The sequence below is a fragment of the Abramis brama genome, assembly GCF_963993115.1.
Source record: "Abramis brama genome assembly, chromosome: 25".
In the NCBI taxonomy this organism is placed as follows: Eukaryota; Metazoa; Chordata; class Actinopteri; order Cypriniformes; family Leuciscidae; genus Abramis; species Abramis brama.
The window spans coordinates 174,046-196,666 of NC_139987.1; the positions used below are offsets into that span (position 1 = coordinate 174,046).

A 22,621-nucleotide genomic window follows, 5' to 3' on the forward strand; every position below is an offset into this window, starting at 1 on the left:
ACATGAAACCTCGCAAATTCTCTCGAGACTTCAGAATAAACATGGTGGACAAAGAAATTGCTATGATAGTGTTTGGAGTTAGCCTGGGTTTCCCCATACTGTCTTGCTCGCAGCGCGATTTTATTCACGCTGATAGGCAGTCTGGACTCCATGGACCAGATTTTCCCCTGAAAAAGGGAACCAATCACAGAACGGGGAGGGAGCAGCAAGACGATGACGACACTGAAGCAGTTTGTTTATATCTTTGGATCCAACATGGCATCAGACTCGACGTTACCTTCTACCCTCATGTTTATCTTGCACAAACGGTAATATTTGCTAAACGCCATCGTGTACAAATAAATCTTTGACCCATCGTCTTTTTCCTCGTTGAATTTCTGTCACTCTACATACGTTATCTGGTATAATTGAAGCGACTGGCTTTGAGCTACGTACAGGCGCATTTGATAGACATTCATAGCGCCCAATAAACGGCTCTGGGCATTCGTAAACCACGCCTCAAATACGAGAAAATGAACACGTGGTTCCCAGACCAAGGCTGAATCCCAATTCTCTGTCTTACCCCTTCCCCTTAGTTTTGCACGTTCACGTGAGAGTAAGGGCTATCCCAATTCTCATTTTGATCAAGGGGTAGGGCTAAGGGGAAGGGGTAGATACCCCTTAAAACCAAGAATTTTCGCGAGCTTACTTGAAACCAAGGGGTACCCAGAATGCACTGCGCAACCGGCAACAAAGGCGGGCATACCATCAAGAAAGTCTCATTTTCGGCTTAAATGATTGATTGAAAAATTATGACAGTCGTGTTTTGTGCTCTACACAGTCATGTACATATATATTTGCAACCATGTTGTTAACTGAAACGTTTTTAAACGTTTTTAAAAATCGCTGGTCTGCTACGCTAGGCTATGCTAACGATACATTGCTGGTTTACACAATCAGTCCCGCATTTCTCTGACTAATGTCCGGGATTCGGCTTTTGTTTTCTACAGTCGCCATTCATTATGTGTAACGTTTCATTATTTGACACTGACACGTATGTGCCAGCTTTGCAGGTCATCTATTCAGCTTCAAACGGATCCCGACTGATACGAAAACACAGGAATTTAAGCAATGTTAAAACGCACATAAACCGATCACTTGTTTCACTTGTTTAGCGTTCATGTACGTTAAACACTACATTCAGATTCACCGATTTGAATGAATTCAGTCCGATTGAAACAACACTCTGTGCATAATGAATAGCGACGGCAGAAAGCAAAAGCCGAATCCCGGACATTTTGGGGGATCCCGAAATCCAAGCGACATGTCCAGGAAAAAGATGGGTGCTTTAACGTTACATATTGTAACGCGTTGTGTTAGGAGGGAAACAAAATAAGGATAGCTCGCAGCTGAAGTATTAGGCCAGACAGACTCACGGAGGCGATTCACTCGCAATTTATTGACAAATCAAACTCCTGCAACTGTCTGCCACACGCTCCACCTTGCCTTCCACAGCGTCACTCAATAAAACAAAGCAAGAATAATGAGCATCAACACAGAAATGACCCACATACATGGGGTTGTTCGAGTCGCACGGCACAATACCATTACAGCCCGTTCAACAGAGAGCAGAGCGCGCAGCTCTTAAAGGGGCCATACTTATTTCCACTCGTTACAATATACTGTCCTGTATCACACAGGGACGCCGGAATATGATGTATGATGACGTAACCAAGTGGCGTCTCATTTCATAGGGGTATGTTTTCAACCCTAGCGCTTACCACTCGGTTTCGAGGGACAAGGGCTAGAGGTAAGACGAAGGGGTAGGGGTAGGGGAAGGGGTAAGACAGAGAATTGGGATTCAGCCCAAGTCTCAAATGAGACTTGGTCTGACGTTAGCCAGGCTAGTTTGGAATGCTTTTGACAGAACATTTACGAAAAAAAAAAAAAAGCTTGAATATATTTTGGTGTGGCCTGGCTTTCTATAAAGAGTTGTTTTTATTCCACATGGGTATTGTACCTGATGGTCGAAATGTTGTGCAATCAATAAAATTACTTGGATCTGCTATTTTCAGTATACAGATTTCACACTGCTTTTTTCCATTATTTTACATGTAAGAAATACTACAAAATTGAATAATCAGTAGTCTTTGCTTTATGAATACATTGATTCTTATTAGACACAAAAGTTATTTAGTTGGGCAGTGAGTGATTTCTCTTTGTTGTTTGATTAAGATTAATGACACAGACAGCAGCAGGTTTATTAGGCAGATGTCACCGAATACACAGACCAAATAGATTGACACAGGACAGGTTTACGCCCAACTGATACGCTCATTTAAGACAAAACCGACTTCATGAGAATACTCCATATGATAGGGATTTTGACGTGTGTATTTGACCATTCAAGTGCAGTTCGGGTTCGCATGCTGTCTGAGAGAAATTACTTTGTGTGTGTCAGTCATTGTGCATTAAGATCTTTTTTCATGACATGTTGCACATACCTTTTTTTTAACATCATATACACGATATAGCAATTTCAGCCTTTAATACCATCTATACACAAGTGTCACTACTTCTATTTGCATTTATAGCTGTGTGGCTTATGCTTAGAGATCAATTTGGAGATCGAGACCGCAATGCGCAAGCATCACACTTGTGTCTAGTAATGCAGTAATATCCATGTGCTGTTTGTTAATAGTTTGCTTTATTTGTTTATCTTTTTCTCCAGATCATGGCCCAGAGGAAGTCTTCCGGCAGACTAAACACTGATCCCTCCAGACTTAGGGACATCCCTTTCCAGGGTAACATATGACAGATATGCTGAATTTAGCTTTTGTTTAGTGGATGATCTCCAGTGCGGATTTACATGTTATACAGTATGTAAAGCTGTTGAAAGTGTTGGGTTTGACTACACTTCTTTTTAAAAGTTTACCTCACCTCTTTAAACGAGTATTGTAATAATGGATAATGGAATTAAAGGAGTATGAAAATTCTGTCATCATATACTCACCCTCATGTTGTTTCAAACCTGTATGAATTTCTCTCTTCTGCTGAACACAAAGGAAGATATTTAGAAGAATGTTTGTAACCAAACAGTTTTTGGGTCCCATTGACTTCCATAGTATATTTTTTTCCTACTATGGAAGTCAATGGGACCCAAAAACTGCCTGGTTACTGACATTCTTCTAAATATCTTCCTTTGTTCAGCAGAAGAGAGAAATTCATACAGGTTTGAAACAACATGAGGGTGAGTATATGATGACAGAATTTTCATTTTAAAGTGAACTACTCCTTTAATACTGTTATGACTGATTCTGATCTTTTCTCCTCTAGAGTTCCCAGCTCCCAAGAATGAGTTGGCCCAACACTTCCAGGTTTGGTATTTGGGTCGTGTGCCGGTGACAAAGCCAGTTGGTAGGATGCCATCTGTTTATTAACGCTTTACGCTCACGCTATTATATACAAAATGCACACTTTACCTGTTTTTTCTGCTATGTTTTTATGTGGCTATGTCATTAGAGCTGTCGCGGTGAAGGAAAATTCCCTTGCAGTAATTTTGAGTGGCTCAATAGTAGGGCTGCACGATTCTTGCTAAAATGTGAATCACGATTTTTCTCCATGGGAATTGAGATCACGATTCTCTTACACGATTCTCATTTTTTCAATCAAGTACAAAAAAAAGCAAAAAACAAAACAAAGGACATTCAGTATAATAAAGTGCAGGAGTAACAAAAAAATTGTCTCTTTTCTTTATTTTAGACTCCTTAAAGTGAATAATTTTAAAGCTTTATGTTGTTGAACATAAGAGAACATTAACATATACAATGATAAAAAATACCTAAATAGAACCTGTGCTTTTTGCTCCAATTGGCACAGAATGTACATAGTACTTACATCTACTGTGTTTACGGGAATACTCGGCATGGCATTTTGAAATATCTCTCTGTTTATTTGGCCGTTTAGGCGCGCAACCGGAGACAAAGACTGCTTGTCCGTGTTGCGCTCGGAGCGCACGCACAGCATCCTGTCAGTATAATTCAGTTCTCTTTCGCGACTTATCGCGCTTTTAATATTTCTTTTCAATATAAAGCACATTCTGCTCTTTTCTTTCTCTTTCATTCATGATTTGTTATTAATAACTTTAAACAGAATCATCAACTGAAATCTGCGCGGATTATCAAAAATACGAAACTTTTATAGGACATAAAATTGTCTCTGCGGCAAAAGTGAAAGTAAAAGCACAGCAAAGCACCTGTTTAATAAAAGGATATATTAAAGTTTATATAGCCTACTTTTACATTTTCGCTGCTGTTCTATTGGCTTGACTCCCAGTGCCAGGAGCTGTTAGGCTACAATTTACCACAGAAACGTAAGCGGTTAGTTGATTGCGGTGTGACTCGTGAGACTCGCGAACAGCACTAAACATGCACTTTTGCCGGTACAACTTGAATATTATTATTATCATACACTTTTCATTAACTTCGGTAGTACAAGAAGGGAATTGTAATTGGTTGCTTTTTCTGTAGAGAGAGCCGATCTCTGTTGATGTGTCTTAATTTTTTTATCGTTTGTTGGACCATGCGAGCCACATGATTTTTGCCAAAGAGCCAGGTATGGCTTGCGAGCCATAGGTTCCGTTCCCAACCACTAGTGTACACGAATCAATAGATATACGTGACCTTTCCAGCGTGATGTCGGTCAGCCATCACAACCCTATTTTGTTATTGTGTGAGTGTGACCAATAACGTGTGAATGCAGCATGATCTGAATGCAGGGAAATACACGGAAGTGAATCGCCATCATTAAGAAATGAGATCGCATTCATGCTTGAATCGAGATCGTGATTTTTTTTTTTTTTGATTAATCGTGCAGCCCTACTCAATAGCGTGATATGTGGTATTATCCCCATTTATTCATTGGTTTATTTATTATTTATTTATTGCTATATAAGTAAGTGTTATGCTGTGGTCAGCATGCACAAAAACATATTCAGTAACCCATGTAACCGAAACTAAACGGTGTTGAAACAGGAAGTGAAGTTAACAGAAGAGAATGTCAAAATAAGGGCACACATAACAGAACATAAACCTGACAATAAGCTTGTTAGACTAATGTTATATGTATAACAGTTAGATCGAATCTCCCTTGAGGAGAGGCTTTCAGCTGATATTTCTCTAGCACTGCTCATCTCTGCGGATAGACAGACTGTCCCTCAGCACAGTTTCATGGTTGCACCCCTAGGTGGCTGAGTAAGTCACTAAGTTCATTTAACAAACAAGTTCAAAAACGCTGATACATTCAGAGATCGATGTAATGAAACAGGGTGTTATTTTAACTTTGAGCTCCACTTTTCAAGGCTCAGGTGATAAGCAATGCGTCGCATGGGTTACGCTTATACTTCACTTCATAGAGATCAATGGCATTGATTGCATTGACCAGCGCTGACACCGTTCATGGGAAATGCCCTTATGGAAAATGCAAACTTTTCAAGAATATACAATGTGACCTGAAGGACAGGTAATCGCACGCGCTTAGTCAATTTCTCTCTCATTAACTGTGTTTAGGCTTGTTATGTGCAAATCCATGGAGCCTCTGTACAAATCACCATGGTAAACAGTCTTAATATCATTATGAACTTATTTAACATTCAATACACATGCATAAAGTGGCATAGGAAACCCTGATGAAGGTGCATTGGCCACAACTCTTCGGTGTGCGGTTATCTGTAAACTGATTTTAATTACCTAAGCCAGTGGTTCTCGAAGTGTGGGGGGCGCGGGAGATCAGCAGAAAAAAGAAAAAGAAAAAAATAGCTGTTGCAACGGCGTTCAAGTGCATGAATTGCGGTCAGCACTCTGCTTTAATAAAGCAGCATCGAACAGCAATTACACTGAATCATTCTTCTTCAGACCATTGACTTGTCACCCTTGGAACAAGTCTAACATAGAAGTTGTTCGGCATAGAAAAGCACCTCTTCAGCGGACCGAATCACATGCGATTTGTGAATGCGCCTCTCCACTGCTGTGTGTTCTAGTGTTCTCAACCAACAAGAATTTGAGCTCTTGTCTTGAGCCGCTGTCAAAAGCTGTTATATATTTGTGCTTTTATATATTGTTCATCCAAAGCATAACTGAAATATGTAAATGTTTTTGTTTATTTAAATTAAAAGTTAAGTTCTGTATTATTATTCTCTCTTACTGTTATATGAAATAATGACTTTACAAAGTGAAACTATTGCAGGTGTTTTTCATTGCACGTTTTTTTTTTTTTTTTTTTTTAATCTTTCCGTTTTTTTCTGGGCGGCAGATTTTTTTTAAGGTTTAAAAGGGACGGAAAAAAAGTTTGAGAAGCACTGGCCTAAGCCATGATTAAAAAAAAGCTTTTTTATATATATTTACTTAAATTCTCGAGTGCCTTGGCTTGATACGTTTTTAAGAATGGCAGAGCCTTATGAAAAAAGAAAACGCGAATATAGTGGTAGCTTGCATTCTTCTGCGGTTGGCTTGTCAGTATCACGGTATTTCAATATTACTGTTATTGCGACTGTGTGTCATCACCTCTGAGCACTCAAAATAACATCTATTTATCGTCATGTTCAAATCAAATGTAGCTGCCTGAAATCTAAGTGGAGTTGTGTTGGTATCTCCTGAAGGCATGGAGGTTATTAATGTAGCGCTGGAGACAGCCCTCAACAACAAAGACAAGAAGGATTGGACAGCGGTGAACGTGAACGTGGCGTCCGCGACACTCACCATTATAACTTCTGAGGTAAAGTTTGTGTCTGTTGACAATCTTCCAGTACTTCAGTATCATACAGTTTTGGTCAGAATTATTGGCACCTCTGGTAAATATGATCAAAGATGATTGTAAAAGTAAATCTGCATTGTTTATCCTTTTGATTTTTCATTCAAAGAAATCGCAAAAATCGAACCGTTCTAAGTAAAAGAATTGAAACTGGGGGATAAATCACATTATGAAATACATGCTTTATGAAATTAATGCTTTTCTCGAAAACACATTGGCCACAATTATTGGCACCCTTTTATTAAATACTTTTTGCAACCTCCTTTTGCTAAGATAACAGCTCTGAGTTTTCTCCTATAATGCCCAGTGAGTTTGGAGAACACATGACAAGAGATCAGAGACCGTTCCTCCACACGTATGTCGATTCCTAACTCTCCTATCCATTCTGTTTTGATCTTTTCTATTGATGCATTTTGGAACGACATGATCAGGTTGTATATTTTTGATATAAATCCCTTAAGGTGTGAAGGGACTCTCAGAACTAAATCTAAACGTGCCTCAGAGGGCAGTTGTGGAAACATAGAGCAGTGGGCTTGGATAAAGTGACGAACCTGAAGAAATCGAAAAAAATCTGAGTTTTGAAGACTAAATTTTTTAACAAGATCATTGTAACTAGCAAAAGCATTATCAATAAAAAAGTCACTACATTTAACTAGGCCTAGGTGTTGCCATTGCTTGAAAGTAGAGTCTAGCTTGGCAGCCAGGAAAAGATGATTATTACATATGATCATTACAAATCTGTGAGTTGAAATGCTTGTCTGAACTGGTTATATATTTTGAGAGTCGAAATTACAACTGGACTTGAGGAGAATTGCGATGGTGAGAATGGTGACTTCATTGTAATCAGCGCGGCAAGTGATGTTGACTTGCATGATTTAGCTTGTGCTGCACGTCTGTATGTGGAGATTGGAACCAATAAACAACTTTTTTGTAAATTTGCTGCCCAATAGTAATTTAACCAATTCGGGAGAGCCAATCCTCCATCTTTTTTGGGTCTCTCAAGAAGCTCTCTACGTATTCTTGGTTTTTTGCCACCCCAAATAAAGGAAGACAGCAATCTATTAGTTGACTGAAAAAAGGACTTTGGCAGGAAAATTGGAAGACTCTGAAACAAATACAATAATCTGGGTAACACATTCATTTTAACACAATTGATTTTACCAGCTAGAGACAAATATATAACACTCCATCGTTGGAAGTCAGATTCAAGTTTTTTAAGTATGGGACTGTAATTTGCTTTAAACGGACCAGTGTATGAACGAGTAATATTAATTCCTAAGTATTTAAATCCTGATTTTGAGTTTGTATCCATAATCTGATCTGCCATATGGTTTATAGGGAAGCATATACTTTTAGAAAAGTTTAGTTTATAACCTGAAAAGAACCCGTAGTCTTTAAATATCTTCACAATCTGAGAGGCACATGACAGCGGGTTAGTTATATATAATAATAAATCGTCAGCATATAAAGAAACTTTATACTCGACATTCATTCTTTTAATACCACTAATAGACTGTGAGGTTCTGAGTACTGATGATAGTGGCTCTATAGCCACAATAAATAGCAAAGGGCTAAGGGGACAACCTTGCCGTTTACCTCTAGACAGAGAAATATTGTGAGCATATTTTATTTGTGATTACGGCTGCCTTTGGTTGATGATAAAGCAGACGAATCCAGGAAGTGAATTTTGAGCCGAATCCAAATTTGTCTAACACAGCAAATAGATAGTTCCACTCAACTCTATCAAATGCTTTCTCTGCGTCCAGAGAAATAATCACTTCAGGACTACTCTCTGACGCAGAGGAATGCACAACATTAAGAAGTTTTCGAATATTAATGAAGGAGTGGCGCCCCTTAATGAAGCCCGTCTGGTCTTGTGAAATAATATCTGGAATTATATGCTCTACTCTAGAGGCCAATACTTCAGATAAAATTTTTACATCCACATTTAATAAGGAAATCGGTCTATAGGAACTACAATCCAGAGGGTCTTTATCTGGCTTCAGGAGAACTGTGATATGGGCCTGTGTAAGACTTGATGGCAATGTCGACTGTTCGAGAGAATTATTGAACATACTGAGAAGTAAGGGAGACCATTTTGAGGATAATTTTTTATATAACTCAACTGGAAATCCGTCTGGTCCCGGGGCTTTTCCGCTCTGCATGGCTTTGATTGAATCTTCTATCTCTTGAAGTTGTAAAGGTTTATCCAGATGACTCTTTTGATCTTGTTTAACTGAGGGCAAGTTTACATTAGCCAGGAATGTGGACATAAGAGTGTCATCATGTGGAAATTCGGAAGTATACAAATCTGAATAGAATTTTTGAAAAGTAGAATTAATTTCTTGAGGATCCACTGTAATTTTGTGACGTTTTCCTAATTTTTGGAATAAACTGGGATGCTGATTTAATCTTTAACTGTTGGGCGAGAAGACGACCTGCCTTTTCTCCATGTTCATAAAACCTAGCACGGGCAAAAACCAGATCACGCTCTGTTTTTTCTGTCATTAATAAATAATATCTTGTCTTAAGGCTCAGTTTTTCTCTATGTAGTTCTGGTGTTGGAGCCATAGCATATTGGTGATCAGTTTTCTGTATCTATTCAATAAGTTTCTCCTGTGTTTGTTTCTTTACTTTATTACGTTGAGGCAGAGTACGATATTATTTCTCCCCTTATTGCAACCTTGAATGTCTCCCATAATAATGATGGTGATATAGAGTCTGTTTTATTCGTCAGTAGAAAGTTGTCAATCTCGCTAGATATGAATTGGCAAAAGGTTGCATCTGAAAGTAAAGTTGTGTTCAGTCTCCACACAGGCTGCGATGGGTAATTATAAGAAAAACAAATATCAAGAATAACGGGGGCATGGTCTGATTCAACAATAGCAGAGTATTCTACCTTTTCTATTGAGGGGATAAGCCTTTTATCAGTAAAAAAAATAATCTATCCTTGAATAAGTCATGGTGGACAAGTGAAAAGCAAGAAAATTCTTTTTTATCAGGAAATAAAAACCTCCATGGATCCACACAGCCAATTTGTGTCATATAACCAGCAAGAGTCTGATACATTTTTAAAAGGGGTACCGTTTTAGGGTTGGAACGATCCATAGTTGTATCCATCACACAATTCATATCTCCACCGAATATAAGATGTAAGTGTTTAAATCTGGTAACAAGGAAATGTTTTTTTTTTTAACAAAGTTAACATCATCCCAATTGGGTGCGTAAACACTAACCAAGACTACTGGAATATTGAAGAGATGACCTGATACAATAATGTACCGCCCTTGGGGATCTGAGATCGTTCCAGATGCAGTAAACTGTATTCTTTTGTGAATAATGATTGCTGCACCCCTAGCCCTATGGTTAAAACTGGAGTGGTAGACCTGGCCGACCCAAGTTTTCCTCAGTCGGTTATGATCTTCAGTACGTAGGTGTGTTTCCTGTAGAAAGGCTATTTCTGTATTTAATCTCTTCAAATGCGTAAATATGCGAGTTCTTTTCACTGGTCCGTTTAAACCTCTAACATTCCAACTAACAAACCGCACAGCTGACCCTCCAGTACTTGTAACTTTATTACCAGTGTCTACCATTATTTATCAATAGTTGTCTGTGTGCCCAAATATCGTATACCCCCATAAAGATGTATCTTCTGTCTGTGGCTGACGTCCCATAGAAAATGCAGAAAAAAAAAAAAGAAAAAAAAATGGCAAATGGTACATTTTGACAAACCCAACCAAACTATAATACATTCTGGATTTGTCTGTTGAACAAAGACAAACCACAGCTCACAACTATCTCTCAACTCCCGATGATCCAAGTCCATATCTTTTTCCGTTATATCCCAGAGCTCCCGACATAATGTAGCTAACCAGAAAAACGTACGCATTAAATGTAAAATCAAGCCTAACAATAAGTGTATAAGCGGACTACAGGTACCATTACCAGACACGGAGTAATAATTAACAAAAAATGTGAATGTAACAAAACAATAATAATAGTAATAATAATAATATAGATAACATTTACTACATTGCGGGCCAATCAGCGGTAAAGTTGTTCATCATCATTACTACTACTGAATAACCTGTTAACTAGCACAGCTAAATAAAGTGCATTATGTAATAGACCTAAAACAGACCTATCACCTGATATCAAATGTAGGATCTATGACCTAGGCCTAATAAATGAATTGTGAAAATAGGGCATTGCAACCCTAAAACAAAAAGTGCACTTAGAAAGATTGTGCTGAGATGTAAGTTTTCCAATCTTTGTAGTGTTTTTAGGCCTACCTAGTCAACATGTCTCTTCTCTAATTCTTAATATTGCTGCCATAATATCAAGGTTTATTCACGTCTGGCAATCCGCTGATCGTGGAACTGCTGAGCTTCATCAGGCGTATTGAAAAGCAGTGTTTCGTCCTCAAAACAAGCTTGTAGTCGTGCTGGATGAAGCAACTGGAATCGTACATCCTTCTGATACAGCAACTGTTTGACGTTTTTAAAAGCGGCGCGTTTTCTGACGAGATCGGCGGAGATGTCAGGATAGATCCTCAAAGTAGAGTCCTTATACGTTGCCTCATGTTGTTTGGCCCATCTTAGCGCTTCTTTTTCCTTCTCCTGGAATCTGTGAAACGTACAACCAGTGGGCGGGGATGCCGACCTTCCTGTGGTTTTGGCCCCAAAGATCGATGTGCTCGTTCCAATTCAGGAGGTTTTTCAAAAACTTCGGGACCCATGACTTCCATTAACATCTCGGACACGAACTCTATTGTGGATTGGCCTTTCTCGCTGTTCTCCGGGACGTTTAAGATCCTGAGATTTGCTCTCCGCGACCGGTTTTCCAAATCATCACCTCGATCCAGAAGTGTCGCGTTTTGCTGTTTCAGAGTTTTGATAGTTGTTTCGGCCACAGCCAGTGCAGCGAAGTTATCGCCCGCGAGTGTCTCTGTAGCACACAAGCGGGACTGGAAACTTGCCAAAGTCTCCGTTAAAGCATTTACCGATGCCTGAAGCGGCGCCATCGACTCTTGGATCAGAGCTGAGATGTCCTCTTTTATCGAAGCTCGGTGCTTTGTTAGCTCCGTTACTAGCTGGCTCATGGAGACACCGTCATTATCTGGAAGAGCTTCTTCAGACTTCCCTGCACTAGCCATCGTGGCTAACTTGCTAGCTAAACTGGTTCTCGTTATTGGTGGGGCATTTACTGCCGCTTTGTTGTTATTCATCTTGCTGTATCAGTGCGATTGTCGTAAACACCACTTCAACACTTATAAAAACGATTTAGACTGCTTAAATTGCGCTATTAACGAATAATGGGACACAGGAAGTGTGTTATAACTTCTGCATACATTAACTGATCTTGCTGAAACTTCAGCAGTGTGTTCGTTGTAAGAGGCCGATCACATGGATGTGACCTTTGTGAGTCAAAGTTATAGCGCCACCAACTGGCAACAGGAAGTGTGTCACTTTCAAAATGCTTTGAAATCACTCTCTTATTTTTACCCGATTTGCTTAAAACTTTATGTGTATAATGTAGACACACGGCAGATGTAGACCTGTGAAAGGATTATTGATATCTTAGATATAGTTGCCGTGGCAACGCATCAAACTTTAATATTCTTTTTGGATGCTTTTGAGACTCTTCACATGCTTGAAAATGCATGAAACTCGACAGACACATCACATTTATTATACAGTAGACATGTGCAAAGTTTCAGAAACGGGCGTGGTGGAATGGCTCAGTAGCGCCACCTTTAGTCAAAAATGGGGGCTTAGTTTTTCCTAGAATCACAAAACTTGGTAGGTGTATTGTTCTCATCAAGCAGGACAACTTTCTAATTTACAGTCATTACCTCAGACCCACAGGAAGTCAGATATTTTGGTTTGAATGTGGATTTTCTGGAGAATTTTCTCTCTCTCTCTCTCTGTGTGTCTGTGTGTGTGTGTGGGGGGGATTTGTCTATTCCATTTAATCTTTGTTTTTCAAGGTTTCAGGGGCTTTTGGGGCCCTTAACGTGCTCAAAAACTCTTGAAACTTTCCACACAGGTCAGAACCCACGGTCATCAGAGCCAGGCTGAAGCTGGTACCCGGGCGTGGCAGGGGGCCTCAACAGCGCCCCCTTGGACACGGTCTGAAAACTTGGTCCATATATCAAACACGCTTGCATGAATTAATATGAAACTCGGTACACATATAGATCTCATCCGGCCGAACAATTTCCGCACTCTAAGTTATTAGCTCCGCCCAACAGGAAGTCGGCTATTATGGGTTGTTTGAAAAACGCATGCTGTGGAATTTGATGTACTCATCCTAGAGAATTCATCCAATCGCCTCCAAACTCGGTCAGCATGAAGTCAAGACATTGAGGATGATAAATTGCGGACGGATTTTTGATATCTCGAACGGTTTGGCCGTGGCGAGGAAACAATGGCGAGAAAAGATAAACACGAAGTAACATAACTTCTGCATACGTTAACTGATCTTGATGAAACTTGCAGTGTGTTCGTGGTAAGAGGCCGATCAGATGGATGTAACTATTGTGAGTCAAAGTTATAGCGCCACCAACTGGCATATATATATATATATATATATATAAATATAGCTGCGAGCAGCGATGGAGGGCCCAAGCCGGTGACACCGCCACCCCGGTGGCTTTAGTGTAACTAAAGGCACCAGGGTGGCGGTGCCACCGGCTTGGGCCCGCAATCGCTGCTCGCAGCTATATTTTTTTTCTTTTTTTTTATCTGACCATAGAATCCATTACCTTTTAAAGTTCCAGTTTTCTTGAAACTCTCCCAAACAACATGTGGTGATGTAGTGGTTGTATGAATTAAAAAAAAAATTTTTAGGCTTTCTGACCCCAAGACTTAACTAATTCTCAATCTGTGATCCTTGGATTCTCAAACTCTTGCATTAGGACGATATATTGTCCTCTTCCGGGCAGATTCATAACATCTTTAGTTGATTGGAACTTCTTAATTATTGCCCTGATGGTGGAAATGAGGATTTTCAATGCTTTAGCTATTTTCTTATAGCCACTTTCTATTTTGTGAAGCTCAACAATCTTTTGCTGCACATCAGAATTAGTTTTATGATTAAGGGAATTTTAATTTTGTGCATTTTTTTTTTTTTAGTTTCCATATTTATACTATTAAGTCATAGCTAGACAATTTCATGTTCCTAGTCACCCTGATGTGCTAAAGAATGTAAATATTAATGGGAATATACTTCAGAGGGTTTTTTTTTCTTATTATATTTTTAAAATTTCTAGGGGTGCCAATAATTGTGGCTGATGTGTTTTGGAGAAAAACATTTATTTCATAATGTGATTTCCTCCCCACTTCTAATTTTTTTACTTAAATGAAAGGTTAGATTTTTGGGATAAAAAAAAAATTAAAAATATATTGAAAGATCCAAAGGATAAATAATGCAGAATTATTTTTACAGCCATCTTTAATCATATTTACCAGGGGTGCCAATAATTCTGACTTCAACTGTACTGTGACGGTCACAAATACGTAATGCTGTATTGTAACAATCTGCTTAGATGAGTCACTTCACTGATATTACACCTCTCAATGTCACCAACACAGTCCGAGGAAGTTCTTTCTGAGTGTCGTGTGCGTTTCCTGTCGTTCATGGGAGTCGGGAAGGATGTGCACACGTTTGCATTCATCATGGCAGAGGGACCTGGAGACTTCATCTGTCACATGTTCTGGTGTGATCCTAACGCAGCCAGTCTAAGTGAGGCCGTACAGGCTGCCTGCATGGTAAGCTTATGTCTAGTTAATCATCTACAGCACACATTCAACACAGAATTTGATCAAAATCAAATAGATACAGAGATGCAGATAGTTCATGGTGTAGCACACAATGCAGGGCTCCAGGCTGCGATTAAAACGTTCCAAAAAATTAATTTGCAAGTGATATTTTTGCTAAGATCGCCACAATATAAATTTACAAGTTATGATTAAAAATTGTGTGCCTTTTTACCTGCATGTTCTGTGATGCTCCATAACAGAGTCATAAATTAGTCCATATGATTTTTGCTGTATATTCCAAGTCGTGCAGGTGTGGCTCATCAGCAATCACGCCACCGGCCTCGCTCCATTCTCCAACGGCACTCTGCCTGGTCCTGCTCGCCACTGTATTTCTTCTCTGGACTGTTATTCAGAGAAAATATCCAATCCTTGTACTTGCAGGCCATTTAATGCATAGTGATGATGACTGCACACCTTTCTGTGGAGGGAACCACTGCGAAGACAATGATTGGAAGTACTTCTTCCCTCCTTTTAGATCAATCAGTTTGCTCTTCTAATCGATTCAGAATGATCGAGTGATTTCTGAATGATACTACTCATGTGCTGGTAATATGATTAGTGAAATGATGTTAGATGGTAGTGTAAACGAATACCTTATTCTGAACGGCATGGAAAATGAAGAATGCCATCTACGGAGCCCTAGCATAGTTAGGTTTACTGCGGTAGTCGGTTACATTACATTACTCTACCCCCCCCCCCCCCACTGTCGGCTTATTTTTATTTATTTTTTATTTTTTTATAGAAATAAAAAACGTTTAGTTCAGTTGGGCAACAGACACTTCAATTATAAACTGAAAGCATCTGCTCTGCTCCATGCATCATTGACAAATATCTTATCTAGTAAAAAAATCATAAAAATCATACACATGCGTGATCGCGAATTCGAACATGAAAGTGAAAAGTGAGCACACATTCAAAAGCTATTTCAATACCCCGCATGTTTATAACGGCTCCCTGATGCCCGCACATTATATACAATATAAATACCCAACTATATAATTGCAAGAGAACACAAAAGCATTGAGATATATTTTTTCCACCCATCTTATGTTTTTTTTTCCATCACCATGTCCTTTAAGGGTCTCCGTAGAATGTGCTGGGTATTGGTGTTCACCTTCATCTAGCTGGTCTTTTATGTCAGGGCCAAAACATGGTGAAATTTGCATTTTTGTGATAAAGTTCCCTCTTTTCTTTTTTGCCAATGAAGCATTTTGAAATTATTTAAAATGCATCTGATCACTCTGCACAATAATCTACAAATAATGTGAATCAACACCACAAATACTGAAGTGGCAAACACAAAATAAGCAGGAAACACAACATTTATGTCACTGCCAATACTTTTGGCCACAGCTGTACAGAGTGTGTATAATCTAATAACTAGTTTAAGTTGGAATAGGTTGCTGTTCTTCTAAAATGTTCTAAACGATATCTTCCATGATTTCCAGCTGAGGTATCAGAAGTGTTTGGACGCTCGGCCTCCCAGCAGTGGCTCTTGTCTGCCTGGTCCTCCTGCTGATTCTGTGGCCCGCCGGGTCGGCTCCAGCGTGAAGAAGGGTGTGCAGAGTCTGCTGGGTAGCTTCAAAAGATCTGGGTCTCAGACACCCTGAGAAGGGGAACAGTCTCTCAGCAGTGCTCACTGCACATTCTTCCTTGTGTGTTTCATTGTGTTTTTATGGGCCTAAAAGTAGAGGGTTGTTCATGTCACTTCATGTCCTCCTGCAGTTAGTGCGCAATATGAGCGAGAGGCACACAAGTTACATTCATAGATATTACATTATCACACACTACATTTTCATTTGCTTTTTCCACGTTTGTTTACATTAGCGGATGTACTGTAAAAGTGATTTAGCAGCACGGGGTATGAATGTGACTTACCAAGATTGGATTTTCAATGTAGTGGATGTTATGTGAACTACTCAACCTAAAGGCACTAAACATTACGCATGCTATCACAAAACACTAAAATGAGCTTATACACTATGCAATGTGCTTATTTATTATTTGTTGTTCTTCCTGTGGCTCTGTGTTGTGAAACATCTTGTGCTAGCTTGACTGCTTTTCCTTTTTCTTTTTCTTTTTTTCTTCTTTTTTTTTCTCCTAAAGAATTGATTCTTTCCCAACCTCAACACAGGGACAGAACCACGACTGAATCAATAGCAAACCCAGACCTCGTCGTTCACCCTTAAAATGGCTATTTTTGACGTTCTAAACCTGTATGCCTTTCTTTCTTCTGTGGAAAACAAGATTTTTTTTTTTAAATGTCAGTGTTGAAACAACATTTGACATCATATCTTTCACTTTATGGAAAAAAAGGTGCAGTTTCACATTTTATTTGACTTGCCTCACTGACTGCAAGTTACAAAGCCTTTTAATTTCCATAATTTCTTTGCTGATATAGATTTTTGTAACAAATTAACTCAATTAAATTATATTACACACTACTTTACATTTACCCACTCTGTTGGTTTGTGAATTTGACTACTTTATTATGTGTAATGAAATAGCATTAACATATCCTAGTCTTCCAAAGTGGATTTGCTCATTAGAAAGCCTGCTTTTTTAAATTATCTTGTAGTTTTATGTAATGTTTTCCCCTTATGTGTTTGTTGTGTTGGATGGCTTCATCTGGATCAAATGATCAAAACTGCTCAGTCCAAACATAAGCGTAGTGTGTTTGACAGAGTGTGTGACATACACTGCTTCTCTAGAGGTGCTCTCTGCATTTGTCCTGGTCCAGTTTCTACCGTCACTGAAATAGTTCCTTCTCACAATTTCAAAAAAGTGTATATTGGAAGTCTGATTATCTGCATAATTTACATGTTGTGTATTGGAAACAATCTTTGGAAATATATCTTAAATGCTTTGCAACCATAGTGGTCCTGCTAAATCTAAATATTATTTCTTTCAAATACACATTTGTAACATATTGCAATGTCTTAAACTTTTAAGAATGTGTAAGAATTCATTAATATCATGTTGTGTTAATTGTAGATGTACATGTACATACTGACTTTAATACACTAATAGTGCCAGACAGCTCCGTTTTTCATCTGTTTTCAGGCTCATTTTCATGTCCAGTTACACCTGTTGTTAAAGATAAATGTTTGAATGCACTTGAGTGTTCAATCTGATTTGTGTATCTGAATGCTTCATCTTGGCCCTTTTTACTCTAACATTTTGTGTGTAAGTCTAGATGATGTAATCTTGATGCTTAAAATGCGCTGCTTTTGTTAACACTAAAAGACTTTATTGTAGAATAAGCGTACATTCTCAGCATATATTCTGCGTTACATTGAGAACTGGTAACAAAGAAAATGTAATTCTTTCCACTTAAATATCATGAAAGGTAGTTTGTGTGCCAAAGCACAGCTATAAAATCACAAGCTGTTTCTTATAAAACAAGGAAATGTTACTTTATGCATAAATCTTCACTGATTGGTAACCTGGTAGAAATGCCTCAAGTACATTTTGCTTTTCAAATCAAGGCAAGTTTTAGCTATGATACTCAGAAAATTGAAGGATCAGTCCTGTAAACGCTTGCGTAGACCCTTGTGTAGAATCCTGTAAACACTAATGTAGAATGTTTTAACCATTACATTTTTAGGGAGAGTTGACTGATTTCTTAAAATGTAAATGTAATGTTATATAGATACATATGTGACTGGATGAAATAAAAAACTGAAAATACATTTAACGCTTATCTGCACAGTTTAATTAAAATACTAAGGCAGTTGTTAAAGCCAGGGGTGTAAAGCACTTAGGATTTTTGAGGAGGGGGAGGGGGGAATGATTGTTTCATGTGAAAAAAAACTAACCCCAAATAAAAACTATTATTATTTATAATAAAACTTTACTTTTGCTTTCACTGTAATAATTACTGCATTGTCATTGTGTCCGATTATACCTTTGAATTATCGAAGCGATAGATTATAGAAACATACTTATAAATGCATTTACTGTTGCTATTCCAGAATATTAATATTAGGCATATGAGTCTTGCATCGGTTCAGTCTTCCACATATTTTGTAGCTTTTAGAAACAAACTGTTGCTGTTCACTCTGTACATGCTACACTGTAAAATCTAATTAGTTGGACTTGCTTAAAAAAAGCATGCAAACAATCGGTTGTGAAGAGGCCTTTCCGGCTGACCAGATCGATTGCCTTAGTCAAGTCGATAAAGGTGATGAACAATGGTCGCCTCTGCTCACAACATTTCTCTTGTAGCTGCCTCAGCGAGAAGATCATGTCAACTGTTGATCTCCCTGCTCTGAATCCACACTGAGCTTCAGGATATACGCGCTCTGCTAGTGCCTGTAACCTGACTAGTACTACCCGGGCAAAGGCTTTCCCAACTATACTGAGAAGTGATATTCCACGGTAGTTGTTACAGTCACTACGGTCTCCTTTGTTTTTATAGAGAGTGATGATGGTGGCGTCACGCATGTCCTGGGGCACTGTTCCTTCTTCCCAGCACTGCAACAAGAGCTCATGCAAATGGTGAAGAAGAATGGTCTTCTTCCCAGCCTTGATGACCTCTGGAGGAATACCATCGCTGCCTGGTGCTTTGTTGCAGGCTAGAGAGTCGATGGCCTTACGAAGTTCTTCCATAGTAGGGGGAGTGTCTAGTTCGTCCATGACGGGCAGGAGGTTGGTGTTCTCGACTGCTGAGGTAGTGATGATGTTTTCTCTTCCATAGAGTTCCACCCATCTCTCCATCTGTTTACCCCGATCTGTTATAATGTCTCCCGAGGAGGACTTTAGGGGTGGGACCTTGGTAACGCTTGGGCCGAAGGCCTTCTTCATGCCGTCATACATGGCGCGGATGTTACCACAGTCAGCTCGGAGTTGGATGCACTGACAAAGATTCAACCAGTAGTTGTTGGTGCAGCGTCGAGCAATCCTTTTGGCATCATTTCTGGCTTTCCTGAGAGCTGTGAGAGCTTCTCTGATGGCTCCCTTTTGTAGCTGATCAGAGCTGCTCTCTTGGCTGCGATAACTGGCTCAAGTTCCAGGATTCCTGCTTCAAACCAATTTGGGTTCTGCCTCTCTTTCTTCCCGTCCCGAAGGTGTCCATGGCAGAATTTAAGATGGTGTCACAGATATGATTCCATAGCATAGACACTCAGGATGTCCACTGGGAGGTTGAGAGGCAAAGGGAGAGGATACGGGCTATACCTTTTGCTGGCGGTTCGACTGACGATTTCAGAGAGTTTCTGACTGCAAATCCAACACCATGCAGTCTTGGTTCGTCTGGTTGAGCACGAAAAAGTCAGTTTAATCTGACACACACAGACATCACCAATCACCGTATGGATCTCAACAATGGTGACAATCAAAAGTACCTTGCTGCAATGCATGCTGGGTACTGGCATAGTACAAAACTCCCAGCATGCATTGCAACATGAATAAATTATGCAGCTGAATTGTCCTATTATTTTGTTTAATTCTAAATATTTGCTTTTATATTTTGCTGTTGTTTTTGTTGTGAATTAGTAGCTTTTCAGTGATGTTCTGAATTGATCTGTTTATCTAAATATTTGTGATTGTCACCATTGTTGAGATTCATATGCTGATTGTTGATATGTGTGTGTCAGCATAAGCTTATTTTTTATCTCATGTTTGTTAAAAGATTTAAACTGACTGTTATAATATTGCTAGATCTCATGCTGCAGTAGCACAGGGTTTGTGATGTGAAAATATTAATGGATCAACACAATTGTTATATTCCAAAGACGTCAGTGAAACAGGTTATTTCATGATGATTATAAAACCATCAACAGGTAACCATCATCACCTGGGGTCTCATTTATAAAACTGTGCGTAGGAACCTTACTAAAAGTGTACGTGCGCCCGAAAGCCAAAAATGGCGTACGCAAAAAAAATATTCAATTTATAAAACCGTTCGTACGCCAGAACCTGCGCAGAATTCACTTTATAAATCCCAGTCAGCGGAAGATTGTGCGCACATGCGTCTCCACCCCGAAATAACCATATATGGAGCTTACAACGCCTAGTTTTACTATGCAGATCCTCATCTGCATATCATTTGCATATGATTATTCATCCACGTGATAACGTTTAACGGTACAAGACACATTACATTAATAAAAATCAAGTAGATTGCCTTTCCTTGCCTTGTTTTTGAATACATAAATCAAATATAAATTACACAAAAAGTGTAAAATACATTTCAGAGAAAGTTTTTCTCAATCTTTTCCTTTTATTTTTAATTGATTTATATTTTTAATGGAAACAGATAGGCCTTGGGCATTATTTGCACGAAACTATTTTCTCAGACAATCTGGTATTATCATAAGCAATCATCTCTGTGGTTAAAACATTAAAACAGCATGCCAGAGGAAAAGTGTTCAAAAACACCGCATCCACAACAAATATTTCTATTGACTGAATTTGAATATAAAAATGTTGTAACTTCTCAGTAATGATTTCACGTTTAAGTGCTTAACTCCATTCATTTGAATGGCATATTTAATCTAAATGTTTATATCAGAAGTAAAACATAGTTTAAATCACTATTTTATTTATTTAAACTGTTATTTGCGTCAGATTCACTAAACGGCCCAACGCGCTCGCTGGCGCGGACATTTAAGAAGGGATGGATATTTGCTTCAAGTGACAGGCTTGGTGAGTGAAATTATATTTGTATTATCTTTCTGTATAGTTTAATTTTCTTTAGATTTTCTGTCTAAAAGTGACCAAAAAGACACTTAACTCCAGCTCACCATCGGTGTCGCCAATTCCCTTTGTCTCCAGAATGTGCGTACGCACGGCTCAAAGTTTGCTTAAAGGTGCGCACATTCTCCCGTCAAGTTTTTTTTTTTTTTATAGATCACAACCTTTGCGTGGGAACTGGCGTACGTACGTTTCCAGCCCTGTTTTGTGCGTACGCACGCTTTATAAATGAGACCCCTGATCTCGTTTCACTTTAGCTTTCTTTGCTGCTGCAAATGTGTTTGACAAACACACTAGCTGTGTCCCAATGGTGATGGCTGCATCCTCCGAAGGCCGTATTTGAAGGCCGATAAGGACGTCCCAATTCAAAGGCCGCATCCTTGGAAGGTCGCTTTTGAAGGCCGATTGTATGGAGCTTAAAATATGACAATATGATTTGAATTTGAATTGTGTAAATTTGAATTATTTACAAGTGAAATCTAACAAAATTTTATTTTAGGTGGTAGTTTAAATAGTTCTGAATTTGATTTTTTTTAAACGAATATTGAACATTTGAAATTTAACAAATTGAAATGTTTTTATGGCTGAATTTTATAGACATGTATTGTCAAACAGCTATTTTTTTTGTTCTGAATTCGTATACTGCAAATATTCAGTTTAAAAAAATACAGATTCAAGTTTTCAAGATGAAGAAATTCGGAACTTCAAATTCAGTTTTCTAAAATTCAATCTCAAAAATTCAAGTTAAAAAATTCAGATTTTACAGAAAGTAGGTCACAGGTCATCCACAGGGAAGAGTAAAGGATCTCAGATAAGTCGAACAGAGCATTTTGACTGCACTGCAGTAGTTTTCTGCCGCAAACGCGGTGGTGGTTCAAGAGAATCCGTGTATCTTTCGTTCAGTCGTTTTTTTATTTAATATTAAGAGTAGAAAAATGAGAAAACAGCTTGAGTATTAGATTTCTAATATTCTAGTAATAGTCCGCTGCAGCAGTTGCACGGAGCTTACAAAACGCGTGTATTGTAGCTATAGGCTACATTTTTGGAAATGTTTGGAATAACAAGTAAGACTGTGTGCGGCACAGCTTGCCCTTTATATTGTACAACAGACCAATTAAATTAGGCAGAATAACTTTTTATATGTTTGGTTGACTGTGTTTCATTTTGATAATGAGCAGTCTGCGATATGAAGCAACGCCAGAACTGATACTATGTTGTGTGAGAGCGCGATGCGCGAGCGCCATCACTTGGATTTGTTCCACTGCTGGGAAATAACTTAATACTCTGTTATTTATAGTCATACAGATAATATGACA

At 38.7% G+C, this 22,621-nt stretch overlaps 1 protein-coding gene across 3 annotated transcripts in view; it reads left to right on the forward strand.

The window, feature by feature from the left end:
* apbb1 (amyloid beta (A4) precursor protein-binding, family B, member 1 (Fe65)) overlaps positions 1–18,301 on the forward strand; it is a 91,318-nt gene extending 73,017 nt beyond the window's left edge. For all 3 annotated transcript variants that reach the window (XM_084105210.1, XM_084105211.1, XM_084105212.1), the window contains 5 exons: positions 2,711–2,783; positions 3,316–3,396; positions 6,635–6,750; positions 14,382–14,558; positions 16,058–18,301. In XM_084105210.1, coding sequence (XP_083961336.1) covers positions 2,711–2,783; positions 3,316–3,396; positions 6,635–6,750; positions 14,382–14,558; positions 16,058–16,219 — 609 coding nt within the window. In that variant the 3' untranslated portion in view covers positions 16,220–18,301. The remainder of the gene's footprint in view (positions 1–2,710; positions 2,784–3,315; positions 3,397–6,634; positions 6,751–14,381; positions 14,559–16,057) is intronic.
* Positions 18,302–22,621: the final 4,320 nt, after the last annotated feature.